Below are 25,467 nucleotides of genomic sequence, written 5' to 3'. Positions count from 1 at the left end.
AATATTTTACTTTTAGGCAGTTTCCCATCAGTCAGTCATACACATCCGAGCTGAGCTGAAGCTAACTATGGCCATGGACAGCACCAGGGGATCTCAGATCTGATTGCACGCACCAAACCTCCAGGAGAGAGAGATATATTTTTAATTATATATATAAACACACACACGCACGCACACGCGTAGCTGGAGCCGCTGCCACCCGCTCGCCCGCCAAGCCGACACCTCGTCTCCGCTCGCAGGGCTCACGCGCTCGCACACATCCCTCTTCGTCTCCTCCGGGCTTCCCGGAGGATCGTGCCGGCTGTTTTTCATGGAGAAAGTCCAGGGAGAGATGGAGATTGAGAGATGGGAAAGAAGTGAGGAGATCTCAGATGCGGAGAAAAAGGTTATTCAGGAGACGTGGAGCAGAGTATACGCAAACTGCGAGGACATCGGGGTCTCCATACTCATCAGGTATTTAGGGAAAAAAAAGGGGGGGGAGAGAAGGAGCGAATGCACCTAAAATCCCTCTCTTTAGCTGTAGGAAAGGGGCAGAGCCGCACACGCGTAGCCGCGAGGCGGCGGGGAGCCGGCCGGGCGCGGGGAGCCTCGCCGCGGCCTCGCCGCCGGTGCCCCCCGGGGCGGGCAGCGGCGGGGGGCTGAGCGGTGCAGGGGGGCTCGGCGGCGCCCCCCCCTCCTCCTCCCGGGAATTCTCGGAGCCGGGAATTAGCCCGGAGCCGGCTCGCGGGCGGAATAAGGCCGGCGGGGAGCCGGGCCCAGCAGGTGTGGGCGTCCCGGGGCGCCGGCTGCCCCTCGGGCCGGAGCGGCGGCGGCAGAGGGGCCGCGGGGGGCGCGGGGGGCGCCGGCGCGAAGGCGGCGGGCAGAGCCGGCGGCGGCTTTGGAGCTGGAGAAAGGGCCGCGGCGGGGTCGGCGTCACCTTGCTCCGAGCCTCGGCCGGGCTCCCGCTCGCGGCGGCGGCGGCGGCGGCGGCGAGCCTCCCCCCGGGGCAGCCCCCGAGCGCGGCGGGGGGCAGCGGCAGGGCGAGGGGCTCGGCCGCGGCGCCTGGGGCTCGGCCGCTGGCGGGGGCGACGAGCCGCCGCGGCCCTGCCTCCGTCCCGGCGCCGGCAAAGCGGGGATCGCTCCCCCCGGGACGTGCCGGCGAGCGGAGCTGCTTCTCCTCCCGGCCGGCTGCCAGCGTTGCGACAGGATTTTCCTCCCCCCCCCCCCCAAGAGGAGAAGCCAAACTGACATTTTAGTCCCCCTCCCGCCGCCTCCTCCAAACATTTCCTTCCTCCCCGGAGCCAGATCATGTCTGAGCCCGTTCCCCCCCCCCCCCCCCCACGGCTTCGCGCCCCGCGGAGCCGCCTCCGGAGCGCGGGCGGGGGGGGGGGGGACGCAGCCCCGGCCCCCGCGGCAGGACGGGGTTTCCGCCCGGCGTTTCGCGAGTTCGGGCCCCGGCCCCAGCCCCAGCCGCAGCCGCCGCTCTCCCCGCAGACGGGGCTGCAACCCGGCCAGGGCCCTGCCGGGCGGGGGGGGCACTGCCGGGTTCCCCTTTTCCCCAGCCCCGGCGCGGACGGGACGAGGCGGCCGGGCAGGCCCGGCCCGCGGGCGCCCGAGCAGCCGCCCGCGCCGACGGGGATCGCCCGGGAGGGCTGGCTGGGGCCCGGCCGCGGCGTGCGGGAGCGCCCCGCGGGAGAGCCAGGGCTGCGCGGGCCGGGGCGGCCGGGGGCCAGCCGCGGCCGAGCCCCGGCCCCCGCCGAAACTTTCCCGGCGTAAGTTTCTGGTTTAGCTCCGTTTCTTTTTCCTGTTTGTCCGGGGAGCGTGGTTTCCCCACCGGCAGGGACGGATTGCCTCGGCACCTGGGATGAACCCGGCAGCCTGGAGCCATTCTAAGGTTGGGTATGGCCCTACACCAGTGTATCCCAGTTAAAACCAGCACCTGCTCCCTCCCCGTGAGCTGGAGTGGGGGGGGGGGTTAGGAAAGGGAGAGGGACGGGACATCCCCGCGATGCGTAGCGCAAGGCGCCGAGACGCCGCGCACGCCTGCCGGGGACCGCGGCGGGGCTGGCACCGCCGGGGACGGTGGGGGCCGCAGCTGCCGCCCGCCGGCGGCTTCGTGGCTGGCATCGGCCGCGGGAGAACTGGGTCAGGTGAGGAGGCAGCGGGGAGGCCCAGCCGGGGCGAGCGGCGGCGCCCCGCGTTGCCGCTTCCCAAGAAATGATTCAGCAGCTCCGAAGGTCGGGGGGGGGGGTGCCCGCTCCGCCAGCAGCATCCCAGGAGCTGCCCAGGGCAGGGAAGGGCTTCTTCTCCGTAGGAAGGGCCAGGGGTTCACAGCCACCTCTAGAGAAAAAGGGTCGAAACCTGCCTGGGCCGGAGGCTGCGCTGGGGCGGGGGGGCCCAGCCAAGGCAGGGCGGACGTGGGAGGGCGGCGGGCGATGCAGGCGCCGAGGCAGGCCGTTCCCGAAGGAAACCTGCCGTGCATCACCGTATGGATCCAGCTCCCGCTGCTGCTCCTTGCGCCCCTGCCTACGGGCCTCCCGCTCCGCTCTGCCCCCAGCTTCGGCGGTGCTTCTCCTCCCTGCGGCGGGGAAACTGAGGCACGCGGGGCCGAGGTCGTGGCCCAAAGCCCCCGCAGATCCCTTCCCTCCAGCACGGGCAGCCCCCCGACGTGCTCGTCCCTCCTCGCGCAGAGCTGGGAAGGCACCGGGGGAGAGGCGGGAGCGCGAGCGCAGGCTCGGCGCCCTGCGGTGTCGATAGCTGCTTGGTCTGAGCTGCTGCACCCGGACACTGGCGGTTTGCAAAGGGCTTTGACATGCAGAAGTGTTTACTGGATACCAGACGTTACTCGAAATATTAGGTTAAAATGCTGAAGAGCCTGGCTACACAGAAAACCTATTTTTTTTCAAGCTGGCTGAATCAAATAAAAATGTGTCGACTGCTCCCGAAATGGCATTTAAACAAGTGATCCCTCCAGCTACCACCCAGCGCAAACATGCATTTCGTTCAGGTTTTCCTCGAGGGAGAGGAGGTCCGTTTTTGGCTGCAAAAAGATACATTTTAGAGCAAAGCCCTTCTGAACAATTCCCCTGCCTCCCGGCCGCAGGGCCTGCGGGCCCGAGCAGTTCAGCCGCGCAGGCAGCAGGGCAACGTTGCTCCATTACCAACGAGCAATCCGTTGGGTCACAAGGATGCGTTGCGTCCAAAGGATGCTGGCATGTGCTAGGAGCAGAAAACCACCTTTTCCCAACCCGCTTGCCCTAGGAGAAGTGTTTTGTGCAGGGGCCCAAGGAGGGGCCGGGGGGATCCCGGTGACCACCCCGGTGCTGGTGCAACCCCGGACACGCTCGTGAGCCGCGTGGGGCTGGAGGCGCAGCGCTGGGGCAGCAAGCGGGGTGCCGCGTGCTCACGAACACGGTGGCAGGGCACGCCTGGCACCGCACCGGCACCCCCCGGCCAGGCGATGGAAATGCAAAGTCTGGGGAAAGGACTCAGTTCTGAGGCTGAGCCCGTGGAGGGGCTGGAGATCCCGGGCGAGGAGGGGGCTGGACAGCCCTGGTGTGCACGGAGCTGGCTGCGGGCTGCTCATGGCACCCAGCTTTGGGAATCACGCTGCTAAAAATTAAAATTTTTTAAAGCCCCAATTGTGCAAGCTGAAGGTGAAGCCCCCGCAGGCCATTTGGAAAGCGGGATGCAGGCAGCTGAGCAGCAGGACCCAATCTCTTCATCCCAAACGAGCGTAATTGGTGTAACAACCCTCACCAGGACGTGCCACAGGAGCCACAGAAAAACCCAGGTTTTCTGCATCCTGAAAAATGAAAACAGGGAGTGTTGGGATAAAGGGCTCATAGCACTGGGGCTGCTGGTGGTTCTTCCAGATCTAATGGTGGTGGGGGATGCTGTAGAGTGTGCTGCTCCTAAAGGTGAGCAGGCAAGGTGGGAGACAGGGAGGGATTTGCCTTGTGCAGGAGGGGAGATGGAAGCAACCTGCTGGTGGAGGAACTGGACTTTCAAGGAGGCCTGTGCCAGGTCTGTGTTTGGACCTGCTGGATATTGGAGCAGGGCATGGGGGGTTGGTTCTTGGCCCTGGGGCTGTGTCCTAGTGTAGCCTGTTCACTACTATCCCACAGGTTGTTTTGAGTGCTCTCCAAGCCTTTTTTTTCCCATTCCTCTTCTGTTCTTCCTGGGGGGCTGGGATGTGCAGCTGGGCTCTGGTGAGCTCCTTGCTGGCCTCTCAGAGGACCACCCACCCCTTCCTTTGAGGTGTGTTTCTCTGAGTCATTTTTTTTCAGTCTTGTTTGCTAATAATTTCTGACCCTGCTGGACCATGTTAACCATGGAGCAGTGTATTTGTGATATTTGTTCCTGCTATGGCACCCAGAAAGGAGCTCTGATGGTGGGTGCAAGGCTTGGTGATGGTCAGTGGTCACACAACATGCAGGCAGGGACAGCAGGCTTGGCAGTGGTGGTCCAGGTGAGGATGTCAGGGAGGAAGGTCCTGAGAGCAGAGGTTTACAAGGATTATAGGTAACTAAAGGCCTTTTGGAAGCCTTCTGGCTGGAGGCACCCAGAGCCTTGTGGCCCTGGCACTCCTGAGTGGGACAGGAAACTTCTGGTGAGGAGTGGGAGGAATTGGAGGAGATGACATTCTTTACAGTCAAAACTGGACAGACAAACCCACCTTCATCCATGGGACCCATCCCTGGAGCAGATGGGCCTCCTCATCTCCTGTCAGCTGTTGTGTGGCCCATGCAAGGCTCCCCAAATGGCCCTGAGGAGGTCTCAGCCTTGCTCAAAGAGGTGTCTGGAGCCAGTTCCTGAGGCACTGTGGTGGGATGGGGGGGGCTTTTCCTTGAGGAAGGTTAGTTATGCTTTTTTCTTTTTTGGTGAGCTACATAAGAAATCAGATTTAGCCTTTGTCTGTTGGTGGGGGGTTGGCCCTTTTCCCTCCAGCCTTTCCACGCCTGTGCAACGTGCTGCTCACCGCCATCTCCACCAGCATTTGAACCCTCAGAGAAAGGAGGACCCTATGGGGACATGGAGAGACTCTCTTTTTTGGCTTTAATTATATTTCTCTGTCTTGCTGGCTGGTGGTGATGGCATGGTTGAGAGCTTTCTCCCCTTGGCCTGGGAGCTGTAAACCCTTGCTGCCACCAGCAGCCCCTGCCCCAGTGAGCCTGCAGTCTTAAAAAATAAGCTGATAGACTACAGGTGGCTGGGAGAAGCATGGGAACACACAGGCAGAGCAGTGAGATAGTCCTGAGCATAATAAATAGCAGTTGCCACACACCACCTGCCTACCCATCATCAGCTGCTTGTAGGCATAAGAGCAGAAAGGAGCTTGAAGGAGAGGTTTCGAAAGGGGCTCACAGAGCTTGCGGGCTGCTTCAGGTAGAGGTTTTGCCCATGTAAAGGGATTAGGAGAAAGAAAACCTGGAAGCGTTTGTAGGGGAACCTAACAGAAAGTCTGTAAATGATAACTGCATGCCCTGGTCTGCTCATCTAAAGGTCTCCCAGCAACGTATGGGGTTGGTAGCAATCTTTATTCCACTGTTTGCAGATAGGGTAAGTGAGGCATGGAGGGTTGAAGTGCTGCCAGATGACAAAGTGAGCCATGTGCAGGTGTCCTGTCTCTAGCTGGCCCCGGTCCTGGGTGCAGGGAAGGAAGGAAATGTCTGGGCTTGAAGATTTCCTCCTGGTTTTCTGCAGGGTTCAGGGCAGAGGGAGGACGAAGGGCAGAATGAGATAAGTGGTGTTTCTTCTACTGGACAGAAAACAGGTTCCCAGTGACCGCAGTGGTTTGCACCTTAATTATTTCCTTTGGCTCTGCTATTGGTAAAGGTTGTGTCCTTAAAGTTGTTAGAAGGGCAGAAGAAAGAGGGGAAAAAAATTCCGACATCCTGTCCATTTGGTCCAGATGTCGCTCACAGAATACAAATTAGCGGGTGCAGAATGGAATCACTTAAAAAGAAATTTAATGAGATTGGTATTCAGGCATCTGTTTTCTATCAATCATGATTTTGTAATATGCAATGGTAACTATCATATTTTTAATGACTTGAATGAAGGAAAAAAGCCCAGTGCGTGTATATACACCCCCTCTACACCCCCAACAAAATTCCAGAGCCTGAGATGTCTGAGCTATAGAAAAATCTTCTCTAGATGAAAGGGAAAAATTCCAACAACAAACACCTAATTCACCATCATTTGAATTATTTTTTTCTTCCTCCTTTTTTTTTCCCCTTTCCTCTGATTATATTTAACCTTTGTGTTAAATTAATCTTCTGTGTTTATTTGCAGCTACCACTGAGCTGGGCTCGTTCCTTTTTTGACAGTTCAAACATTTCCTCCAGGCCTAGGCCAGGAGTTTTTGCTGCAAGTGCTTAACTTTATCCACCAGTGGAGAGAAAGGAGGAAGCACTAACCAAGAAGAATTGGCTCCAGGCCTCTAGCCAGCCTTTTTGACTTCAGTGAGTTGGTTTTGGCTCCTCTTGTTTTCAGTTCACCATCTGTGAACCAGGGCAAACACCTATGCCCTTCTGCATGGGGAAGTGAGCTGCACAAGGGACAGCTCCAGCCCTTATGCTGAGGGCTGAAAAGCTATTTAAAAAAAAAAAAAAAAAAAAAAAAAAAACACATTTGCATAAGGCTAAAAAAAAAAAAATTTACTCAATGCAACATAGGACAACATTGCACCCTTGCTCCTCATCAAGCATGTGTTGCCTTCTCCTGTGTGTTCTCAGGATGGGGTGTGAAGAAGCAAGCCTGGGTTTTGCTGCTTTCATGTACTCCTGGCCCAGTTTGTCCAGCCCCAGTGAGGGCATGGTGAGGTCTTGTGCCTCCTCCCTCAGCCCTGGGGACCTCTCTCAGCCTCCTCTTGCAGGTCCCTTAGAAGAGCGTGGTCGCCAGGTTCAGTACTCATGGGAAGGTGTCACCTTTGGGGTCTGCAGAGTGAGAAGGGTTGGAAAGCAGTCGTTTGGGTCCTTTGCTAGCTTGATGTGGCCCTGTCGGGGGCTCCTTGGTTTCGCTCAGTCTTTGGTCCGGGCACTGTGTGCCTAATGTGGCAGAGGAGATAGAGGTGATACCATGGGAGAGAGGCAACCCCGCTCACCCCTGGCTTGTGTTCGTGAGGGGCGCCCACCCTGGCAGCACCTCTGCTGCCCTTCCCTTTGTGGGGAGGGATGGTGGGATTTCTGATGATGGAGGAATCTGTTTCCCTCCCTGGCTATGTGTCTTCTGCTGAAGGACAGTGCGAGTCAGACTGAACTTTTCTTAGCCCGTTCCCTTTGGTCTTCACAACATGCCCTTGAGCAAACTGGGCTATTCAGAGATCTTTTGGTGGCAAACAGCGACTAGAGGCTTTGGCACATAGGCAAATATACCGGCATCAGGGTATTCTTTAGGCAACTGGTCCTACTTTTACCCCAAATTTGGAGAGAGTGGGCTGACGTGCCAGGGAGGACAGCTGCCAGAGCTGAGCATCGGGGAGGAGAAGATCTGCCAAAAGGAGCAGCACGGAGCTTAGATGTGACCTTGGAGGGGCCGCTAGCTGTCGATAGCTGAGAGGCATTGATCTGCACCGGCTGGCTCGAGCTGCCGGCTCGGGGATGGCAACAGATTGCGCAGGAGAGAGGGAGGATGGGAGAGAGCGGGACGGAGGAAGGAGCTCGAGCTCCTGGGGGGAGGCAGGATGCAGGAAAAATGATCCCATTAAAATGGAGAAGAACATCTGTCCTTCTGTTGGGAAACGGTCCAGGCGGAAGCCCTGCATCCCGGGAGCAGGGTGCGATCACTGGGGGCCTGGCCGATGCCTGCTGCCCCAAGCGTGGCTCACAGAGCTGCCGGCTCTGCGTGGGACCGTGGGGGCCAGCGTCCCAACCGTGACTGCCTCGCGCTCTGATGGCCTCTCCCCATCTCCAACAGCTCTGAACTGAGGGAGACGAACTGAAAATCTCTGTGATGACAGGAGCTGGAGGGGATCCGGGCTGGGGAAATCGCTCCTGACAGGGAACAGATGTGGCAGGAGGAGCTTCTCTGAGCTCTGCCTGGGGGAGGTTGTGCAATAACAGGAGGAGTTTTGTCATGGCTCCTGCCTTGAGTTTTAAAAGCAACACCTTGTTGTCCCCCCCTCCCCTTTCTACCTTCCTGCCTCCTCCATCCTTTCCGCTGCATACCCTTCACACCTCCAAAACCTATTTTGGGCCATCTGATGAATCCCAGATGTCTTGAGGAAGTAACAGAAGTGCTGGTATCTTCCACTTGCTGCTTCATGTCGCTCTTGGCAATGCCCTGAATCTTTTGCAGCCAACCAAGTGGGGGAAGGAAACGAGGGGGGGCAAGAAAGAGGATAATGAAGTGGTAAATGAGTCCAATCCTTAAATTGCGATCGCCCTGGACAAGGGAAGATGATGCCATTCGGTGCTGGAGGGAGGGAGCAATGGTCTGGAGCAGCCTGGAAAATACTGGTGTGGTTTGGGATCGTGCTCGGGGAGGGATTTTTGGCAGCCTGAGAGGGGGGAGGGGGCGGGTGGGTGATGGGAGGCGTTTGTCTGGGGCTGAGGACAGAGCAGATGTCTAGGGACGGCCCTGGGAGCTGTCTGCCACCTCCCGAGCGCCCACCGCTGGCTCCCCTCCAGTTGAACGTAGGCACAGACGGAGGCAGGGGGAGCGCAGCTGCTCCAACCTGCTGATGTCTGAAGTTGGAGGGAGGGAGATGGGTGAAAGGAGGGAGCAAATCCTGCTGCTGTTCTCTCTGGTGTAAATTCAGGGGAAAGGAGTGGTTAAAGCAACTCACGCTACAGGCCTGGCTGTGGACAGCCAGACTGGGGCCTGGTCCCTCTGCTCCTGCTCCATCACCCTCGAGCCCCTTGGACACAGCGTTTTCCTGCTGGGGGGGCAGAGCTGGGGCCTTGCTCCGCTCGCTCTGCAGGGGCTCTCAGCTCCTGGCTGCATTTCTGCCCTGTGCCCCTGGGAAAGCAGCACGTGCTGCAGGAGCAGGGCCTGACCATCCTTCTCCAGCAAGGAGGTGTAGCAGGGAGTTTGAGCAGACACAACCACTGGGCACCTCAGGGCACTCCTGAACAAGGGTCAGCAGCTGGAAAGCAGCCACAGCTCTCCTTGGCTTGGCCGTATTTTGTTGGGACTCATTTTTTTCCACAGAAAAAGAGAGTCCTCAGGAGCTTTGGCAGGCAGGTTGAATGTTAAGCATGTCCTCTTGCTGCAGCTGAGGGAAATGACTCCTGGCACGGAGTAGCAGCAGCGTAAGCCCAACTACCCAGCAGCTGTGGGGGCCTTGCACCCTGACCCCTGTGCTGTGGGCTGAAATCTTGCTGGAAACTCTCTGATGGGCCAGATCTGGGAGAGGCCAGGGATAGCAGAATTGGGGAGCGAGTCCTCTGGGGTGGTGGTACAGGTATAAAGTGCACCATGCTAAGAAGATACGGTGGATCTGGGTGAGAGGGGCAGGGGGAGGCTGGCTCAGGTGAAGGAAGAGACTCGCGTGCTTGTTCCCAGCTCTCTGCAGCAAGAGCTGATGTTTTGGTATGTGTGAATGTATCCAGCATCTGGCACACCAGTCACTGGATGTGTTGCTGAATATAATGATAAAGAATTTGGTCTTGCTTCTACTTGGCAGATAAAAATCCAGCTGAGAGGCCCTTTTAGCAGATAGGGGAGGTGTAGAAGAAAGGCAATAACCTACTGATTTTTTAGGGCGGCTGAACACTGCAATTTCAGGAAATTTAATGAGAAAACTAACTGTGGCTGTGTTAGATTGCAGAGGGGTAGTTTCCAGCTTCCTGACCACTTCATGCTTTGCTTTAACCTTTCATCCTGTTTCCATACTCCTGGTTGTACTCAATGTCTTTTCTTTCCCTGAAGGTTTTTTGTCAACTTCCCATCAGCCAAGCAGTACTTCAGCCAGTTCAAGCATATGGAGGACCCGCTGGAGATGGAAAGGAGCTTGCAACTGCGTAAGCATGCTCAGCGGGTCATGGGTGCCATTAACACTGTGGTGGAGAATCTCAGTGACCCAGAGAAGGTCTCCTCCATCCTGGCCCTGGTGGGCAAGGCCCATGCCCTCAAGCACAAAGTGGAGCCTGTCTACTTTAAGGTAAAGGATGGGAGCAAAAATCTCTGGGATGCTTTAGAATATAGGAAGAGGGCAGGAGACAGGGAGCTGTGGCATGCTAGGCCTGGTTGTCCTCACCCCGAGGAGGCTGGCTGGTTGCAGGGATTGTTCCTCGTGTGGCTGTGATTTCCCACTGCAGTGTCCTCCCGTGCAGGCCACCGTTTCCAAATGCAGCCATCGCTGGGACACCAGGCATCAGCGATTCCCCCTGCCTAGGGAAACCTGTCTCACGGTGCCCTCAGCCACCATTTCAGGCATGCTGGTGGCCCTAAGTCCCCTCTTGAGGTCTTTTCAAAATCAAACGTGACGGAAGGGACTAAAAAAATTTGAAATGCCAAAACTGGGGAAATGCTTGAAAATGCAAACAGGGTCCTGTCTGTGTCTCAGCCTCCCACCGTCTTCCCAGGCGGGCTGATTAGTGGCTGCCTGTCTCCTGGGGGAGCTGAGACCTCTGTCAGTCCTGGAGAGGGCTGGTCAGAGAGTTGCAGTTCCCAGGATTCAGTAACAGGATTGATCATCTTTGTTGTTGTTGTTGGTTTTGTTAGTTTTTGTTTGGGGATTTTTTTTTTATTTTTTTTTTTGGTAGGATAAAGAGCTAAATTCTTTATTACTTGCTTCTTGGAGAGTTCACTAACCTCATGCTATACCCCTCCCTCCAGAAACTCACTGGTGTCATGCTGGAGGTAATTGCTGAAGAATACGCCGATGACTTCACCCCGGAGGTGCACAGTGCTTGGACCAAGATGAAAACCCTCATCTACACCCACGTGACGGCGGCGTACAAGGAGGTGGGCTGGGCGCAGTACCCGAACGCCACCCTATGAGCGGACACTGGGGAAGGGCAAGGGGCAGGGAGGGATTTGCTCGCACCAGGACTTCACTCTGGTCTCTTCAAGATCTTCACTCAAGTCTGGGGAGCCCGATGGGGCCAGCTCTGTTAGCTGCCAAATCAAAATTTGATCTCCGAGGGGTTGAAAAACAAAATAAGCCCCCCCCCCCAAAACAAAACAAAACAAACCCCCAAAGAGAGTGTAGGCGGGTCAGGGTGAAGCAGTAGCAGGGAATGTTGGAAGAGGGGAAAGAGCTGATCGTTGGCTCCGTCTTACAGCCCTGGCCTGTCAGTCACCGCCTTCCCAAACCTTGTGCCTCGCTTATACCATCTCTGAGAAACTCACTTGCACAAATCCTGCTGCAAGGCAGTGATGGGCCCCGTTTACCGATGAATGAAATGACCCTTGTTTTCTGCGCAAAGCCCCCGGGTAAACCTCGCTCCTTGCTTTTTGGGGCTGCGAGGCTTATCGGGACCGCAGTTTGCTCTCCTGCCCAGCCGGCAGTGAAAATGCTTTGCTTTGCCTGCACTTCCTCCGCTCGCCTCCCAGGATGGCAAACCTGGATTCGCCAGGGCTGCAGCCGGAGCAGCCCATCACTGTACATCACTGGTCCAGCAGCAGCACTCATTTCTCTTCATCCAAAGTCCAGCTTCTTGGCTATCTGTTGCAAGCTGTCCTGGGGACAGGAGAGATGTGCTGCTCATCTCCAGTGCGAGAGCAGGGAAGGAGGGGACCCGTCTGGGGCAGCTGCCCCTCGTCTGTCTCCCCTTAGCTCCTCTGGGTTTGCCTCAGAGGCAGGGACCCGTGTGCAAATCAGCTTGGGCAGCGTGCATTACGCTTTGGCCGCTGCCCGCTGCTCCAGGAGCTCGTGTGTGTTGGTCCCTCTGTCTGGCAGCCAGGAGAAGGGAGATGGAGGGATGTAAAGCCAGGGTGCCCCTCCTTGCCTTGCAAGGAGGGAAATTCAGGCTGGCCTCGGGAGAGGCAAAGATGAAGCGAGTGTACTAGGACAGATTCCTGGGTGTGATGAAAGGTCTCCGCTCTGTTAAAATAAATAAATCCCTTGTTATGCAGAACATATTCCTGCCTTGATGAAACTGGGTTCCTTCAAATAAAGTGCCTGGTAGAAATCTTTCCATGCAGGATGCTGCTCGCATCCTCATGGAACATCAATCCTCCTGCCCGGTCCTGGCAAAGGGCTCTGTGACCCCAGTGAGCTGCAGCTGCAGCGGGAGCAGTGCGGTCACAGCGCTCTCCCTGCCTCCAGCACTGGCTCTTCCTGAAGCTTTGGGCAAGTCTGCTTATTTTCGCTGCCTCAGTTTCCCCTTTAGTTATTGAAAGAGAGGAGGGGATAGCCACATCTGGGCTCTCACACACAGACTCTATTTTATAGGATGCTCTGGGGAGTGATGGGTGAAAGTCTGGGGACAAAACATGAAGCCTGCTAGGATGCTTTGGTATCCTTGCCATCGGGTATTCCTCAGTGGCACCCTAAAATGCCTCAGCTACATCTTCTAGCTCAAATGTTAAAAGTAATGTTACTTATTCAAAGTGAGTGGGAGAGCTCCATTCTTCTGAGATTTCTTCTGGCCTCCAACCACTACCGCTCTTGAAAGCAGCTGCCTTCTGGGGGAGAGCGGCTCCTCTCCTGGATGTTGACTCAGTGTCTGGTTCTGCTCCTTGCCTGAGATAATGTTGCTGTTCCCTGCAAAGCTGAAATTTTCTTGTAGTAGGATGCAGAAAGCTGCCACTGGCCATGTGTGGGTCTTGAGAGGCTGCAGGGACTGGTCTCGTGCAAGTCCCCATCCTGTATTCAGGAGTCCTCCCATGATGAGTGGAGCTAAATCACACTCGGTGGGGGCCTGGGACAGGATGCCTTTGGTGTGTTGGAGTCCTCTGGGAAAAATCGAGTGAAATGATGTGATCTGAAGTTGCAGACAGCCCAATGTCCATCTCCCAGATGAAGGCAAGGCAGGGACAGTGACTCCCTCTCATTTTTGACTCGTTCTTCCAGCTGCACCCCTTTGGCCCAACTCTTTCTTCTTTTGCTTGCTATTTTGCCATTTAATTTCCAGCAATGTTACCTGCCAGAGTAACACCCACCTGAGACTCTCCTTTCCATGCCCTGGCAGGATGCGGCCTCTCTGCCACTTGGGTGGCCCCAAAAGCCTCTTGACCCTCTCCCATTTGTACCAGCCCTTCAGTGAGCAAGGGAGAGCACTGGGCTTCTTCAGTCAAGAAGCTCCTTTGAGCAGGGAGAAGGATCAAATCCTTTATCTCAAGCACTCCAAGGATCTAATTCTTACTGTTTCTTACCTCATTTGCCTGCTGAACGGTTGTTTCCCATCGTTCTTGTCCTTGTTTTTTTTTTCTTTTTTTTCTTCCTTTTTTTTTTTTTTTTTTTTTTTTTGCCTTCAAAACTAGTATGGTCACTGCGTGCCTCTGTCCTAGACCCAGGGTGAGCTGCTGCTTGGAGGCAGTATTACATACGGTGAGTTTTGCCAGAGAGCCACCTCTCCCCCTTCTTCCTCCAGCCGTGCAGCCCAGCAGCTCTTCCTCCTCTCCACAACTAGCCTTGCCCTAGAGCAGGGTGCTTGGGAGAGGGCATCTTTCCCTTTTGTGCCCATCTCTCCGTTCCTCTGCGCCCTGCTTTACATGGCTGGAGTTTGTCCCATCGCCTGGCTGTGGGCAACGGGGAATTTGTAGCATAACCTAAGCTACTTGGCCGTGTTCCCCAGGCGTCACCACGGCGCTCTGTTGCCTTCCTCTGCTCGCACCCGTTTTTGCTGCGCAGAACCTGGCTGCAGGGCTGCAAGGAAACCCCCAGAGTAAGAGTCTTCAGGCCTCTTGGAAACGGCCTCCCTTGTGGAGCAAGGAATAACAGCTCTGCCAAGGAAAGGAGGAGGTTTTCCAAATCGAACAGTGAGCAGGATCACAAACTCCTCCTGCCTCTTCCAGGGACTGGATCCTCCCAGGTTCCTTGTGATCTGGGCCCGGGACTGGTAGGAAAACTAGCCCCGTTGCAGTTGTGCTTTTGCCTTGTGGCTCTTTCCTCCTCGTGTCCCGTAGCTAGGAACGAGCTGATAGAGGAGGTCCAGCTGGGAGCTGCCCTCCCGGAGTGGCCTGGGCATAACTAACGGGAATAGCGGCTTGGGGTACAGCTGTCCAGCTTCCCTTGCCGTGGCAGCACGCGACTGCTGCCTGGTGAAAGGGCTGCGAATGAGGAAGGGATGGGTGCACGGTGACTTTGCTGGGGCAAGGCTATAACTCAGAGCATCAGCTTCACCCCAGATCCAGCCCACCCACCTGCACGCATGAGGGTGCCGGCAGCTGGCACCTCTGGCCCGTGGCTGCTCATCGCTCGCACCCTCTGCAGAGATGTCTTTCAAATGCCAGCTGGCTGGTGTCAGGGCTAGACCCATGCAGATGGGCAAGGACCTGCGAAATCATTGAGCTTGTGCCGGCGTGAGAGCAGAGCGTGAGCGTTGGGAGCGCAGAAGTCGGGGTTTCTGCCCGCTCGCTGGGTAGCTTCCCCGATTCCTGCCCAAACCTCGATGGTGGCAGCTTGGTTTTTCTGAGGAGTTCCTGCGCTCTGCAGGCTGTGCACGCATGGGGCCAGGTCAGAACTGGGGCATTTCATATTTAGGCAAAGTGCATGCATTAACCTTGGAGGTGAACGTGCTCTAGGAGGAAATTTTGGTTTTCAGTGGAAATCCTTCCTCTCCTCTCCCTCCACGCTGGGCTCAGATGGAGCCCGGCAGAGGTTAGCAGCAATCCCGCTGGCTTTAAAGAAATGAGGGCCGCTTCCCATGGCTGGGCTTGGGGACAGAGCTACTGCCCCCAGCAAGGGAATCGGGGCTGCCTCCGTCGGCTCGAGGGCATCGCAGCGGCCGAGGGAAGCCCCAGAGTCGGAGCATGTTTGAATGTGGCTTAGTTTCTTCTTAGTTTCTTTCTTTTTTTTATTATTTTTATTTTTTTATTTTTTTTCATCTCTAGACAAACCGGCCCTCCCAAACCCCCAGACAACCATGTTCCATGACCGTGTGTGTCTGCGTGCACACCCGTGTATGCTGGGCTTGTTTTTTTTTTTTTTTTTTTCCAAGCATAGTTTTCTAAATCAAATCCAGATGTGTACAGCTGCTGTCCCTCGAGGATCCCCTCCATCAGCCAAATTGCAGACCATTCAAATATATGCAAACAAAAACATGTTTATTTTTACCGGCTCTGTAGGAAGTAAAATGAAGCGGGGAGGGCAGCCAGGGGCGAGTTTGCTAAGGGAATAGAGAGAGAGAGAGAGAGAAAGCAAACGCCCCCTCTTAGCTGCCCTCAGCACGGAGCAGGCATTGCTTAAACTGAGAAACCTCATCTGAGAGATGAAAACGTACAGAAAAAGGAAAAACTATCATTCCAAAGTGACAGAGGGATGAAAAATGCAGTGTGCATGAGCAGAAAGGTCTCGGACAGGTCTTGGCTCCGAGCGTGGCTCTCTCGCACGCCCGTGCACATGCGTGCGCAGCTGCTCCCTGTTACGGCACAGGCATCTGGTTTGCATCCAGGCTGGTCGCAGCCAACTGGGGATTCATTTATCAGCTCTTCCCACTGGGCCCCGCTCACCGGAGCACGGCGTTTCGCCTCCCCGAGCAGCCCCTCCGGGCCCTGGTGCGGCCGCGCCGCGATGGGGCCGCTGCCCGCGCGTGCCCGCGGCTCGGCTTTGCCGTCCGCGGTGGCGGCGGGTAGGAACCAACTTGCAGAACGATCCCTCCCCAAACTCCCGGGCGAGCAGCAGCTCGAGGCACTGTGGCGGCTCAGCCGGAGCGACTGCAACGCTGCTCTTAGCTCTGCTCGCCCTCGCACGCGCCCCGGGAGGCCACGCTGTCACCAAGGAGGGATCTGGCCTCTCTGCTCCAGGGAGGTTTGGTGCCCTGCAGCAGTGGAAGGGCCAGGCGGGGACCAGTGTCCGGGGTAGGAACATCTCTGAAGCTCCTGGCCAGTCCCAGGGTGGACGCTGAGTCAACGGGGTGGGATTGGGCTGAGCACAGGTATCCTCGGGGTAGAGTCTAGACCCAGCTCTCCCTAGGGACCCCGGCTCGGATCGGCTCGCGTTGGCCCATCCGAAGGTCAACGCCGCGCGTGGTCCGGTGGAGCTCAGCGCTGCAGGGAGAGCGAAGCGTTAGGCGCAGGCTGAGGCAAAGACCTGACCCCTCTCCGCCTAGACTTACAGCTAGCACGTAAAATATATATATCTCCATATATACGTATAAATCTAGAGAAATATTCTGAAGCCACCAGAGACGTTTGGACAAGGAGCCCTTAAGGACCTTGCGCCACCTCCGCCGCCTTCGCTCACGGTGGTCCCGGATCCCGCGGCCGGGCTAGCCGAACTCGCGGGCCGGCGGGGAAGCGCTGCCGCGTTTCTGCCGCGTTGGCTCCCCGCGAGCCGGTCGGGGGGCTCTCGGCGTCCCTCCGCTCCCCGGGGACGCCCTCAGTGGCTTCGGGGGGCACCGGGGCTCGGCCTTCCCTGCCCGCCGCCGTTGGAAATCGCCCCGTCGTGCTGGCGTCGGCGCGAGGACCGTCGCCGGCGGCAGCGGAAAGGAAGGCAGATGCTGGTGAGGAAGGGGGAGGAAAAATATTAACTAAGCTCGGGCCGACTTAGCAGAGAGAGAGGGATAAAATTACCCGCGTGGGCCTGACCTGTTTAACAGACTGTGCCGCTAACTATTTTCCATAGCCGAAGTTGTCTCTGATCGTTAGTACGTCTCCAGCCGGTCCCACAGCGACCCGCGGACGTGAGCCAGCGTGGTCCGATGTAACTCTGTGTCTTTACTGTTAGCGATGCTGCTGCGGATGCTGTTCATGTACGTGTTCCTCGGCGCTTCCGTGCTGGTTTTATACATGCCGTTTCGTGTACCATGGATGTAACTGTTTTTCTTTTTGTAGGTTTTTAGTATGTTTGTAACCGGACAGAATGGTGTTATTAAACTGAAACTTGTATCTTCGGTGGATAAATCGCTCAAACCGCTGGATCTCTCCCTGGTTTCTTCCGTGCCGGGCTGCCCCGCGCAGCGGCCGGCGGGCCGCGTCCCTCCTGCCGGGGGGCACCTCGGGGTGGGGGGTCAGCGGGCAGGCGCTCGCTAGCGGCCGGAGGGCTCGGACCGAGCCCGGCTGTGCCTGCTGGCTGGGGGCCCTTCCCTTTTCCGTGCTCTCTGCTTGGCTTCCAGGTACCTTGTGCAAATCTCCCTGTATCAGGAGATGCGTGGCGTCACCCCCTGGGTGGCCCGGGGTGCTCCGATAGGATTAGCCGTACGGGACTAACGGGACCTGGCTGTAACGGCAGTGGTGAGGCTGGTGCACGGCCGTGCCGGGCGCCTCCGGGAGCGATGCCTCCCAGCCGGGCAGGCACGGAAACGGAGGCTCCCGCCTGCCTCGGGGACCGGCAGGGCACGGCTGCAAATGGAAACCCCCACAAGATACATCACCCACGAGCTCCACAGCCTGTGAGATAGATTGCAGCCTTTAAAAATAACAAATAGTTCCCTGAGCAGCAGAAGCCAAGTTTTCTGTGGCTCTGTCCCATGCGACTCCTCTTGCGCCTGACGCTCCGGGTGAATCACGTTGCAGCGGGTTGGGTCCCAGCATGGCCGGGTCATGTCGCAGTTTCTCTCAGTGGGTCTTTCCAGCTCCCTGCTTTACAAAATAGGGGTGGATTTAAGACCTCGGTCAAATTTGGTTGACACTGGCCAACCTTTTCAGAAATTACTGGCAGAGGATTGGTGGACAGAACGAGCCAGATGCTTGTTATGGTCCCACAAGCCTCATTTCCTTGGGATACATGAAGTGGAAAAGAAATCTAAGTGATCATTTTTTGTTGTGCTCCTCTCTGACAGTGCCAGTAAAAGTGCATCAGCACAGCTTGGACTGGGCAGTCAGGGAAGGGAAAGCTCATCCCACTGGGGTGATAGAAACCAGTTTTAATGGGAGCAATCCAGGCTTAGGGCCCCAGTCTGAGGTTGCAATGTAGGTGGCAAGAGATAGAAAGCCGTGAGGTTGCACAGCCAAAGCAAGCCAAGGCGGCCACGGCCAAAGCACCGCTTGGGGAAGGGAACCAAAAGCCAACCCATCTGGAGAAGGCCTGGTTTAATCTGTCTTTTTCTGCTCTGCCTTTTTGGGAAAAATCTTTTGGTGCCATTAACGCAACTAATAAACCGTCCTTGGAGTCTCCACCACATCCTGTATATACTTCCAGGCGGAAGCGGATGGTCAGCAAAGCCCGCACACTGCTCTGCTCCAGATGTGAAACATTGGCCTGGAAACCATGAGCAAAAGGACTGGGAAGCCCAGGGGAGTTTGTGGTGGGGACATGAAGCTATTAGACCTTAGCGCACTGGCCTGAGCCTAGCCAGAACCAGTGCTGACTGGAAATTATTCGCATGGGGTTGTTTTTCCCAATGGCTTGTTGAGATGCAGCTGGGAATTTCAGCATCACCTTGCAGAGGGAAAATATTTACTCAGCCCTTTGGTCTTTTTATTACTCGGGGTGGCCGTGCGGGTCGGGCCGGGATCGGGCCCGCACAGCAAAGCTGGCCGCGGAGCTGCTGGGATTTAGTCCGCCGAGGCTTTCCCCGCGTTTCACGCGTCCAGGGCGGCCGGTTCGCGGCCTGCGCCCGGCGCGTCCCTGGCTGGCTCCCGGGGCCAGCACGGGCTGCTGGGGACAACCGGCCCCCTTGGCTCGCCCTGCTTCCAAACCGCCCCGGGAGCCCGGCGAGGGGCTGCGAGCAGCTGAGACCGTGGGGTCTCAGGAGCAAACTCGAGAACGGCTCCACGTTTGCCCAAAATGGCCTAAAAATCACCCCGTTGGCTTGGTTAAGGGAGTCCAGAGCAGCCCTTCCAGCCGCGGAGGGACGCGCTGTTGGGCGGCGGGGCTGAACCGCGGGCACCCGCGGGCACCGCGACCAAGCTGTGTGATGCTCTCCCCGCGGTGCCGGCAAGCCGGGAGCGCTGGGCGTGCAAAGCGCCGCTCGCTCCTCACGAGCGCGTTGGGAAAGAGCTGTGCTCGTCCCGGAGGGGCTCGGAGAGCAGCGAGCAGCTCCGGCGCGCTCCTCGCTGCCAGCCCGGCGTCCTCCCGCGCCCCGGGCGACGCGGGGCGAGAAGCCGGCGCAGACCAAGCCTGTAGGCTCCGGCCAACTCGAAGGACGTTTCCCTTCTTTTTCTCCTGTCCCATCCGCATCGAGCTGACACGCGGGGCCCCCGGCTTCGCCCTGCGGCGCGTGGTGCCGGGCGCTGCACGACCCTCCGGGTTTGTGAGCCAGCCCCGGGCTCGGCTGAGCTCGGTTTTACCTGCCGCAGAGCTGGGAGCTCTTTTCTCCTCTGTAATCCCCTCGCAGCTCCTCGCTCGGAGCAAAGCCGCTCAGGAAGCAGGGAAAAATAACACGCCGGCTGGGCTGACACTAACCAGGAGCGTGTCCCTTCCTTCCTCGTCCCCGTCTCCTCTTCGTCTGCGCTGGCTGATATGGTTTAGCTGAGCTGCGCTGAATGTAAACGCTGTCAGCGCGGCCCGAGATTAATTCCCCGGGGTTTGGCAGCCGGGAGATTAAATAACGGCGCTGAGGGGGAGGAAAGTGCACATCTGAAATTGAAAAAGCCTCTGGGCTAATTTACAGTCGCGTTTCTCTTCTCACAGGCGCTTTGAAGGCTGGCAGAGCCGAGGGCAGCGCGAGGGGGCGGCGGGCTCCCGGGGGAGCCGGCGGCTTCGGCCTCCTCTTCCTCGCCTGCTCCGCTGCCTGCCCCCCCCTTCCCTCTCCAGGCCGGGGACGAATCCTCCGGCCCCCGCATCCCGCGGGACGGGCCGGGCCGCGGGAACCGCGGTGCCGCGACGGCCCCCCCCCCCCGGCACGGGGCGAGAGCGGCCGAGCGGCCCCCTACTCGCCGCTCAGCGACTCACCTGCCGTTTCGACCGAGGGCCCTCGGCCCGGGCCCGCCGGCGCCCGGCCGCCGCTGCTCGGGGCTGCTCGGGGCGCGCGGAGGTTTCTCCCGGGCTTTCGCCGCCTGGTACCCGCTCGTCGCCCGCTGAGCTTCCGGCGGGTTTCGCCAGCCACAAAACGCCCCGGGAGCTCTTGATACGTATTACTAACCCCTTTGGTCTTCAAATTGACCGGTATCTTCGCTTTAAGGAACGGTTTAGATAGCCACCTCCCAGGCGCTGTCGTGGAGGCGTCCGACCAGCTCCGAGGCCGGTGGTCCAAGCGGCTTCTGAAACGAGACAGCCGTCCGGCTCTGCTGCGCTTCTGCTCCCTCTGGTTTAAGCAGGATAGAGCAGTGATCCGTTCTGGGGTACTTTTCTAAGCAATAGTGTAAAATCGTTAACTTTCCATCTTTACGCGCTTCAAAGAATAAATACAAATCCTGCCTCTCTTCTGTGTTGTTTCCTTGGGAGAGGGAAGAACTGTCCAGGCACGAAGGCCAGCAGAGCCCTCGGGGTTGTATTAATAATAAATTATGTTATACTCACAGCTTAACAACGGACTTTGTACCTAGCTATACATAATGTGGATGCACATCCACGTAAAGTCTTGGTGGCGCGTGACCCCGGCACCCAGGTGCTGTCCCCTCCAGGTGACATCCCCTCCAGGTAATGCCCCCTCCAGGTGATGCCCCCTCCAGGTGACACCCCCTCCAGCTCAGCCAGTGACGAGCAGGTGAAGAAGGCAGGAACGAGGCCCCCAGACTGCACCTTTGGGTTAAAGAGCCTGATTTTAACAACGATCCCGGTGATGGGGGCTGGGGGTATCGGGAAGGCAGCCCTGGTGCGAATCTGCCCCCCATCCGTGGACACCCTCTGGCACCGGCGGGTGGGCTGCGGGGGCCTGGCCCAGGGCTCTGGTGCCTACAGATGTGGGGTATCTCCAGCGTTGGTGTCCCTACAGAAAGTGGGGTGCCTCTAGGAATGGGGTGCCTGCAGGTGAGTGGTATTTACAGATTTTGGGGTGCCAAAATAGCTTCGGGTGCTCTTGGGCCAGTTTTGCAGACAGGTAACGGTATCGTTCCCGATGGATAGACGTGGCTCCCTCTCGAGCCTCCCTCGTGGCGCGTCCGCATTGACCGCGCTCGGTCTGGAGGGGCCTCGAGGAGCAACGTTCTCCAGATGTTCGGCTAGGCAACGGCAGCTGCAGAAATCACTCCCCGGCGACACGCACTGACGTTTGGCACCCGAAAACACCCCGAATGCCACCCCAGAGACTGTGGTACCCATAGTGCTGGGCTGCCTCTCAACGCCGGGGGTCTACAGGCATGGGGGGGCGCACGGACACCGCGTCCCCGTAGCCCCCAGCGAGGCGCAGAGTCCCGCTGAGCCCCGGCGCAGCTCGCCGCGCCGCCCCTGCAGCCTCCCGCTCCGAGCCCGGCTTTTCCCAGCCTCGTCGTCTCGCTGGGCAGGGCTCTGTGTGGGAAGGAAAATCCCCAAGGCCGGGCGGCGATCCCGCGAGACTCGCCGGCCGGAGTCGGCGGCTCCCGGCCGCCTGCCCTTTCCTGTTTCGCCAAAGCAGCCCAGCGCCCTCCCGAACCTTCGTTCCTTGGGAAAGCAAGCCGAAGAGAGGGAAGCCCCAGAAGACGGACTCCCACCAGCCCGTCTTTGATTTCATCTGATTTGGTTTTATTTCCTCGTGCTTTCCCACCGCAGGACTGCTGAGCAGCGAGGGCGGGAGGAAGCAGCGGTGGAGGGTAAAAATACAACTTCCCCAGCCGCATCCGGGCCCGGAGGGTCTGAGGGTCGCTGGGTGCTTGGGAAGGACCCATGGGCGATGCCGCTGCTGGAAACGTCTCCCATCAAACAGCCGGACATGCGGCTGTCCCCGTGCGGGGTAAGGCGAAACCCCGCCAGGGAGCCCAGTTTCTGGAAACCATTTGAAGAGCTTTCCCCGTCTTTGTACGAAGCAGTAAGAGCCCGGTCCTCTCCGGGTGCTCCTTGTCCATCAGGGCGGCACCCGCAGCACCCCGCTCGGCACCGACGGCACCAGGGAACCCGCAGCGGGTGCCGCAACACGGGCCGGCTGGGCGGATGTGGGTACCAAGCAAAATATTGCTGGTCGGCGAGGCCGGGCGTCCTCTCCTGATGCTGAAAGCAGCCTTTACCCTTCTCCTTCCCGTGCCTAGCGTGGGCTCGGCCTGTCCTCTGCCGTTCAGGCCGGGAACGGCAGCGGCGGCGGGGGGGCCGCGAGCTGCATCCGCTGCACAGCGCTGCATCCGAGCGGGGAGAGCGGGCAGCTCCCAGCAGCAGGGCTGCAGGGAGACAAACCCGGCTGCAACCCGGGAAAAGCCTGGGGGGTCCCACAGCCACGTGGAGGGGTCATGAAAAAAACAGGCAATGGGGGGAAATCTCCCGGAGAACTTGGGCTGGGATGTTTGAGGAAGCCCAGCTGCCTCTGCTGAACTCGAGGCAGCCCGGTGAGATCTCCATGCCGAATTCACGGGCACGGGCAAGAGGAACAGCAGCACGGCGCCATGCGAAGGATCTACTGCTGCAAGGGACGTTGCACCTCACCCGGAGGTCTGGTGGGACAGCCAGACGGGCTCCCCCGTGCTTGTGTCTGGCCTGGCCTCCTCTGCTTTCTCTGCAGCTCCCCTGCCAGCAGCAGCCTCCCTGCTCCGTCAGCTCTCCTGCAGCCGGACGGGATGCCATCGCTGGACCCGTGCCACCGGGCAGGGCCACCCAGCACCCAGCTTTGTGTATCATCGCCTTTGAGAGGAAAGCAAACACCCTCTTCCCAGAATATCTGTGCTATCTAAGAAAACGCCCTGCTACAGGGATGCCACAGCCAGGGAAGAGGGGTGCAAGCTTGCCTCCCCAAATCCGCTCTAAAAAAGGCCCTGAAATCCCGGCTTTGCTTTCTCGTGAAGCCCAACGCTGTTCAGCTCTCCCGGCAGCGAGGTGGCACGACGCGCCTCCATCTCCAGGATCAGAGGCACTGCTGTAAGGAGCCACGGAGCCACGAGGCTGGAGCTGCCCGGGAAGCAGCCAGGCTGCCCGGGGTGGCTCCTACCCTGGGGGATTTTCCCGTGTCCCAGGAGGGATGGTCCATGCTGAGACCGCCCCAGCCCCACGCATTACACGGGGCGGCTCCCAGCAGGGCGCCAGGGTGCTCCCCGCCGGCGGGTGCAGCGCCGTGCGCCGTTCTGCTCTCCGGGGGGCCGGGCCACCTCCGGCTGGGGCACCTCCGGCCGGGCCACCGGGCCGTGGGGCAGTTGCTCTGCGGAGGGAGGATGCGTGCTGCAGAGCATCTCCCGGGCGCGCTGATGCAACACGGTGACGTCGCTCCCTTGGGGGTTTTTCGGTCATTTATCACGCTTCCTTATTGCCCAACACGCCAGGCATTTGTACAGGCGAGAGGCACCGTCCCCCCCTCGCCAGCTCGCGCGAGGCTCGCCGGGACCTTCGGGGCAGGCCGTGGCCCCACGGATCCGAGCCCGGACCCCTCGTACCACAGGGGGCAGGAAGGGCATCGACCGGGGCAGAAGCGCCGGCGGCTGCCCGCGGTCCCGTCCCCTCCCAAGGCCGGGGACGCGTCCGCGCCTGGCAGCTCGGCCCAGCTGCCCGCCCTCCGCCCGCGCCGGCTCGCCGCTCCGCACGGCGCACGTTTCCAGGGCGGCGGTGGGGATGCCCCGGCCTTACCCCTCTCTCACCCCTTGAGTCAGGAGCGGGGCGAAGCCACCCGAGCGGCACAGCCGGCAGCGTCAGCGCTGCGGGGCCCAGCGCCAGCCGGGCTCTCCCCACCTCCACCCGCATCGAAACACAACTTCAAAGGAGCTGGGAGGAACCGAAAGCTTCGGCCACCCCTTTTCCTACCAGGAACTGAGTGCAAATTCGCCGGCTGGTGCTGCAAGATTGCGCAGGGAGCGGGCAGGGGAGGGAGACGGAGCGGCCGCGGGCCGGCACCGCCGCCTTTGGGGGTCCGCTGGCGGGCGCCCCGCGGGGCAGAGGCAGGGAGAAAGTCCCGCTTTGCCGAAGAAAACAAAGTCTGAGAGACCCCAAGCAGGACACGATGCAGGAAAACAACCTCCCGGAAAAGAGCAGGATCTCGTTAACGCGTGGTGCAACCATACGCACGAGCTCAACCCCTTAGCAGACGCCGGCGACCCCAGGCCGGGACGGAACCGCCAGACCCGGGGGCGGTTTCAGGGCCAGCGCCGGCAGAGTGACCCGCCGGTGAAGGTGTCCCTGGGCGGGTGAGATAAGCGGGCAGGGAACGCACAGCCTGGCGCGGCGCTGCCTCCGAGGTCGGTCCGGCCCGGCCGGCGAGCAGCAGCGAGCTGCGAATCGACCGCGCGCTGCGCGGCGAGAAAACGGGCCGCGTTTCTCCAAGCGAAGGCCGTAGCGACACAGTCATAACAAACGCAGTCTCCGGAGGTCTCCCCTCCGCCCGGCCTCAACCCCCACGCGTGCCCATGCCTGGCAGCGCCCAGCCCTACACGTGCCTGGGACTGGCAGCGCCCAGCCCCACGCGTGCCCGGGACTGGCAGCGCTCGGCCCCGCGCGTGCCCGTGGCTGGCAGCGCCCGGCCCCACGCGTGCCCGGGACTGGCAGCGTCCGGCCCCACGCGTGCCCGCGGCTGGCAGCGTCCGGCCCCGCGCGTGCCCGTGGCTGGCAGCGCCCGGCCCCACGCGTGCCCGGGACTGGCAGCGCCCGGCCCCACGCGTGCCCGCGGCTGGCAGCGCCCAGCCCCATGCGTGCCCGTGGCTGGCAGCGCCCGGCCCCACGCGTGCCCGCGGCTGGCAGCGCCCAGCCCCATGCGTGCCCGTGGCTGGCAGCGCCCAGCCCCACGCGTGCCCGTGGCTGGCAGCGCCCGGCCCCACGCGTGCCCGTGGCTGGCAGCGCCCGGCCCCACGCGTGCCCGCGGCTGGCAGCGCCCAGCCCCATGCGTGCCCGTGGCTGGCAGCGCCCAGCCCCACGCGTGCCCACGGCTGGTAGCGCCCGGCCCCACGCGTGCCCGGGACTGGCAGCGCCCGGCCCCACGCATGCCCGCGGCTGGCAGCGTCCAGCCCCACGCATGCCCGGGACTGGCAGCGCCCGGCCCCACGTGTGACCGCGGCTGGCAGCGTCCGGCCCCAGGCGTGCCCGCGGCTGGCAGCGTCCGGCCCCAGGCGTGCCCGGGACTGGCAGCGCCTGGCCCCACGCGTGCCCGCGGCTGGCAGCGTCCGGCCCCACGCGTGCCCGGGACTGGCAGCGTCCGGCCCCACGCGTGCCCACGGCTGGCAGCGCCCGGCCGCCACCGGCTCGCTCCTGGCAGCGCCCCAACCCCGCGCCCCGCACCCCGTGCCGCGGCCGGGCCGGGGGGGGCGCTGGAGGCGTCGGGGGCGTCTCAGGTCCCAGCACGGGCCGGTGGCACCCGAGGGGGCGGCCGCGGACCCCCAGCGCCCTCGGGGGAGGCTGCGGGGGCAGGAGCGGCGGCCCCGCCCCCCGGCGCTGGCCCCGCCCCCCGGCGCTGGCCCCGCCCCCGGCGCTGGCCCCGCCCCCGGCGCTGGCCCCGCCCCCGGCGCTGGCCCCGC

At 60.1% G+C, this 25,467-nt stretch overlaps 1 protein-coding gene across 2 annotated transcripts; it reads left to right on the top strand.

Moving 5' to 3' along the window:
* On the top strand, positions 1-20,413 carry CYGB (cytoglobin). 2 transcript variants are annotated; one of them, XM_062591559.1, is made up of 4 exons: positions 1-453; positions 9,856-10,087; positions 10,765-10,893; positions 19,610-20,413. In XM_062591559.1, exons 1-4 carry the CDS (start codon positions 311-313, stop codon positions 19,616-19,618), a joined length of 513 nt encoding a protein of 170 aa, XP_062447543.1. In that variant the 5' UTR covers positions 1-310; the 3' UTR covers positions 19,619-20,413. The 2 variants fall into 2 exon arrangements, with proteins under 2 accessions (XP_062447543.1, XP_062447542.1); XM_062591558.1 differs by lacking the exon at positions 19,610-20,413 and having other exon boundaries at positions 10,765-16,952.
* Positions 20,414-25,467: the final 5,054 nt, after the last annotated feature.

This window comes from Rhea pennata, chromosome 19 (genome assembly GCF_028389875.1).
Source record: "Rhea pennata isolate bPtePen1 chromosome 19, bPtePen1.pri, whole genome shotgun sequence".
NCBI lineage: Eukaryota > Metazoa > Chordata > Aves > Rheiformes > Rheidae > Rhea > Rhea pennata.
This window is presented reverse-complemented; position numbering and strand designations above follow the sequence as displayed.

Bases quoted from the DNA above. Each gene is read 5' to 3' on its own strand.
- CYGB (XM_062591558.1), top strand. From the start codon at position 311: ATGGAGAAAGTCCAGGGAGAGATGGAGATTGAGAGATGGGAAAGAAGT. The intron at 454-9,855 runs GTATTTAGGGAA...CTTTCCCTGAAG, and splicing joins GGGGTCTCCATACTCATCAG to GTTTTTTGTCAACTTCCCAT. The intron at 10,088-10,764 runs GTAAAGGATGGG...CCCTCCCTCCAG, and splicing joins TGGAGCCTGTCTACTTTAAG to AAACTCACTGGTGTCATGCT.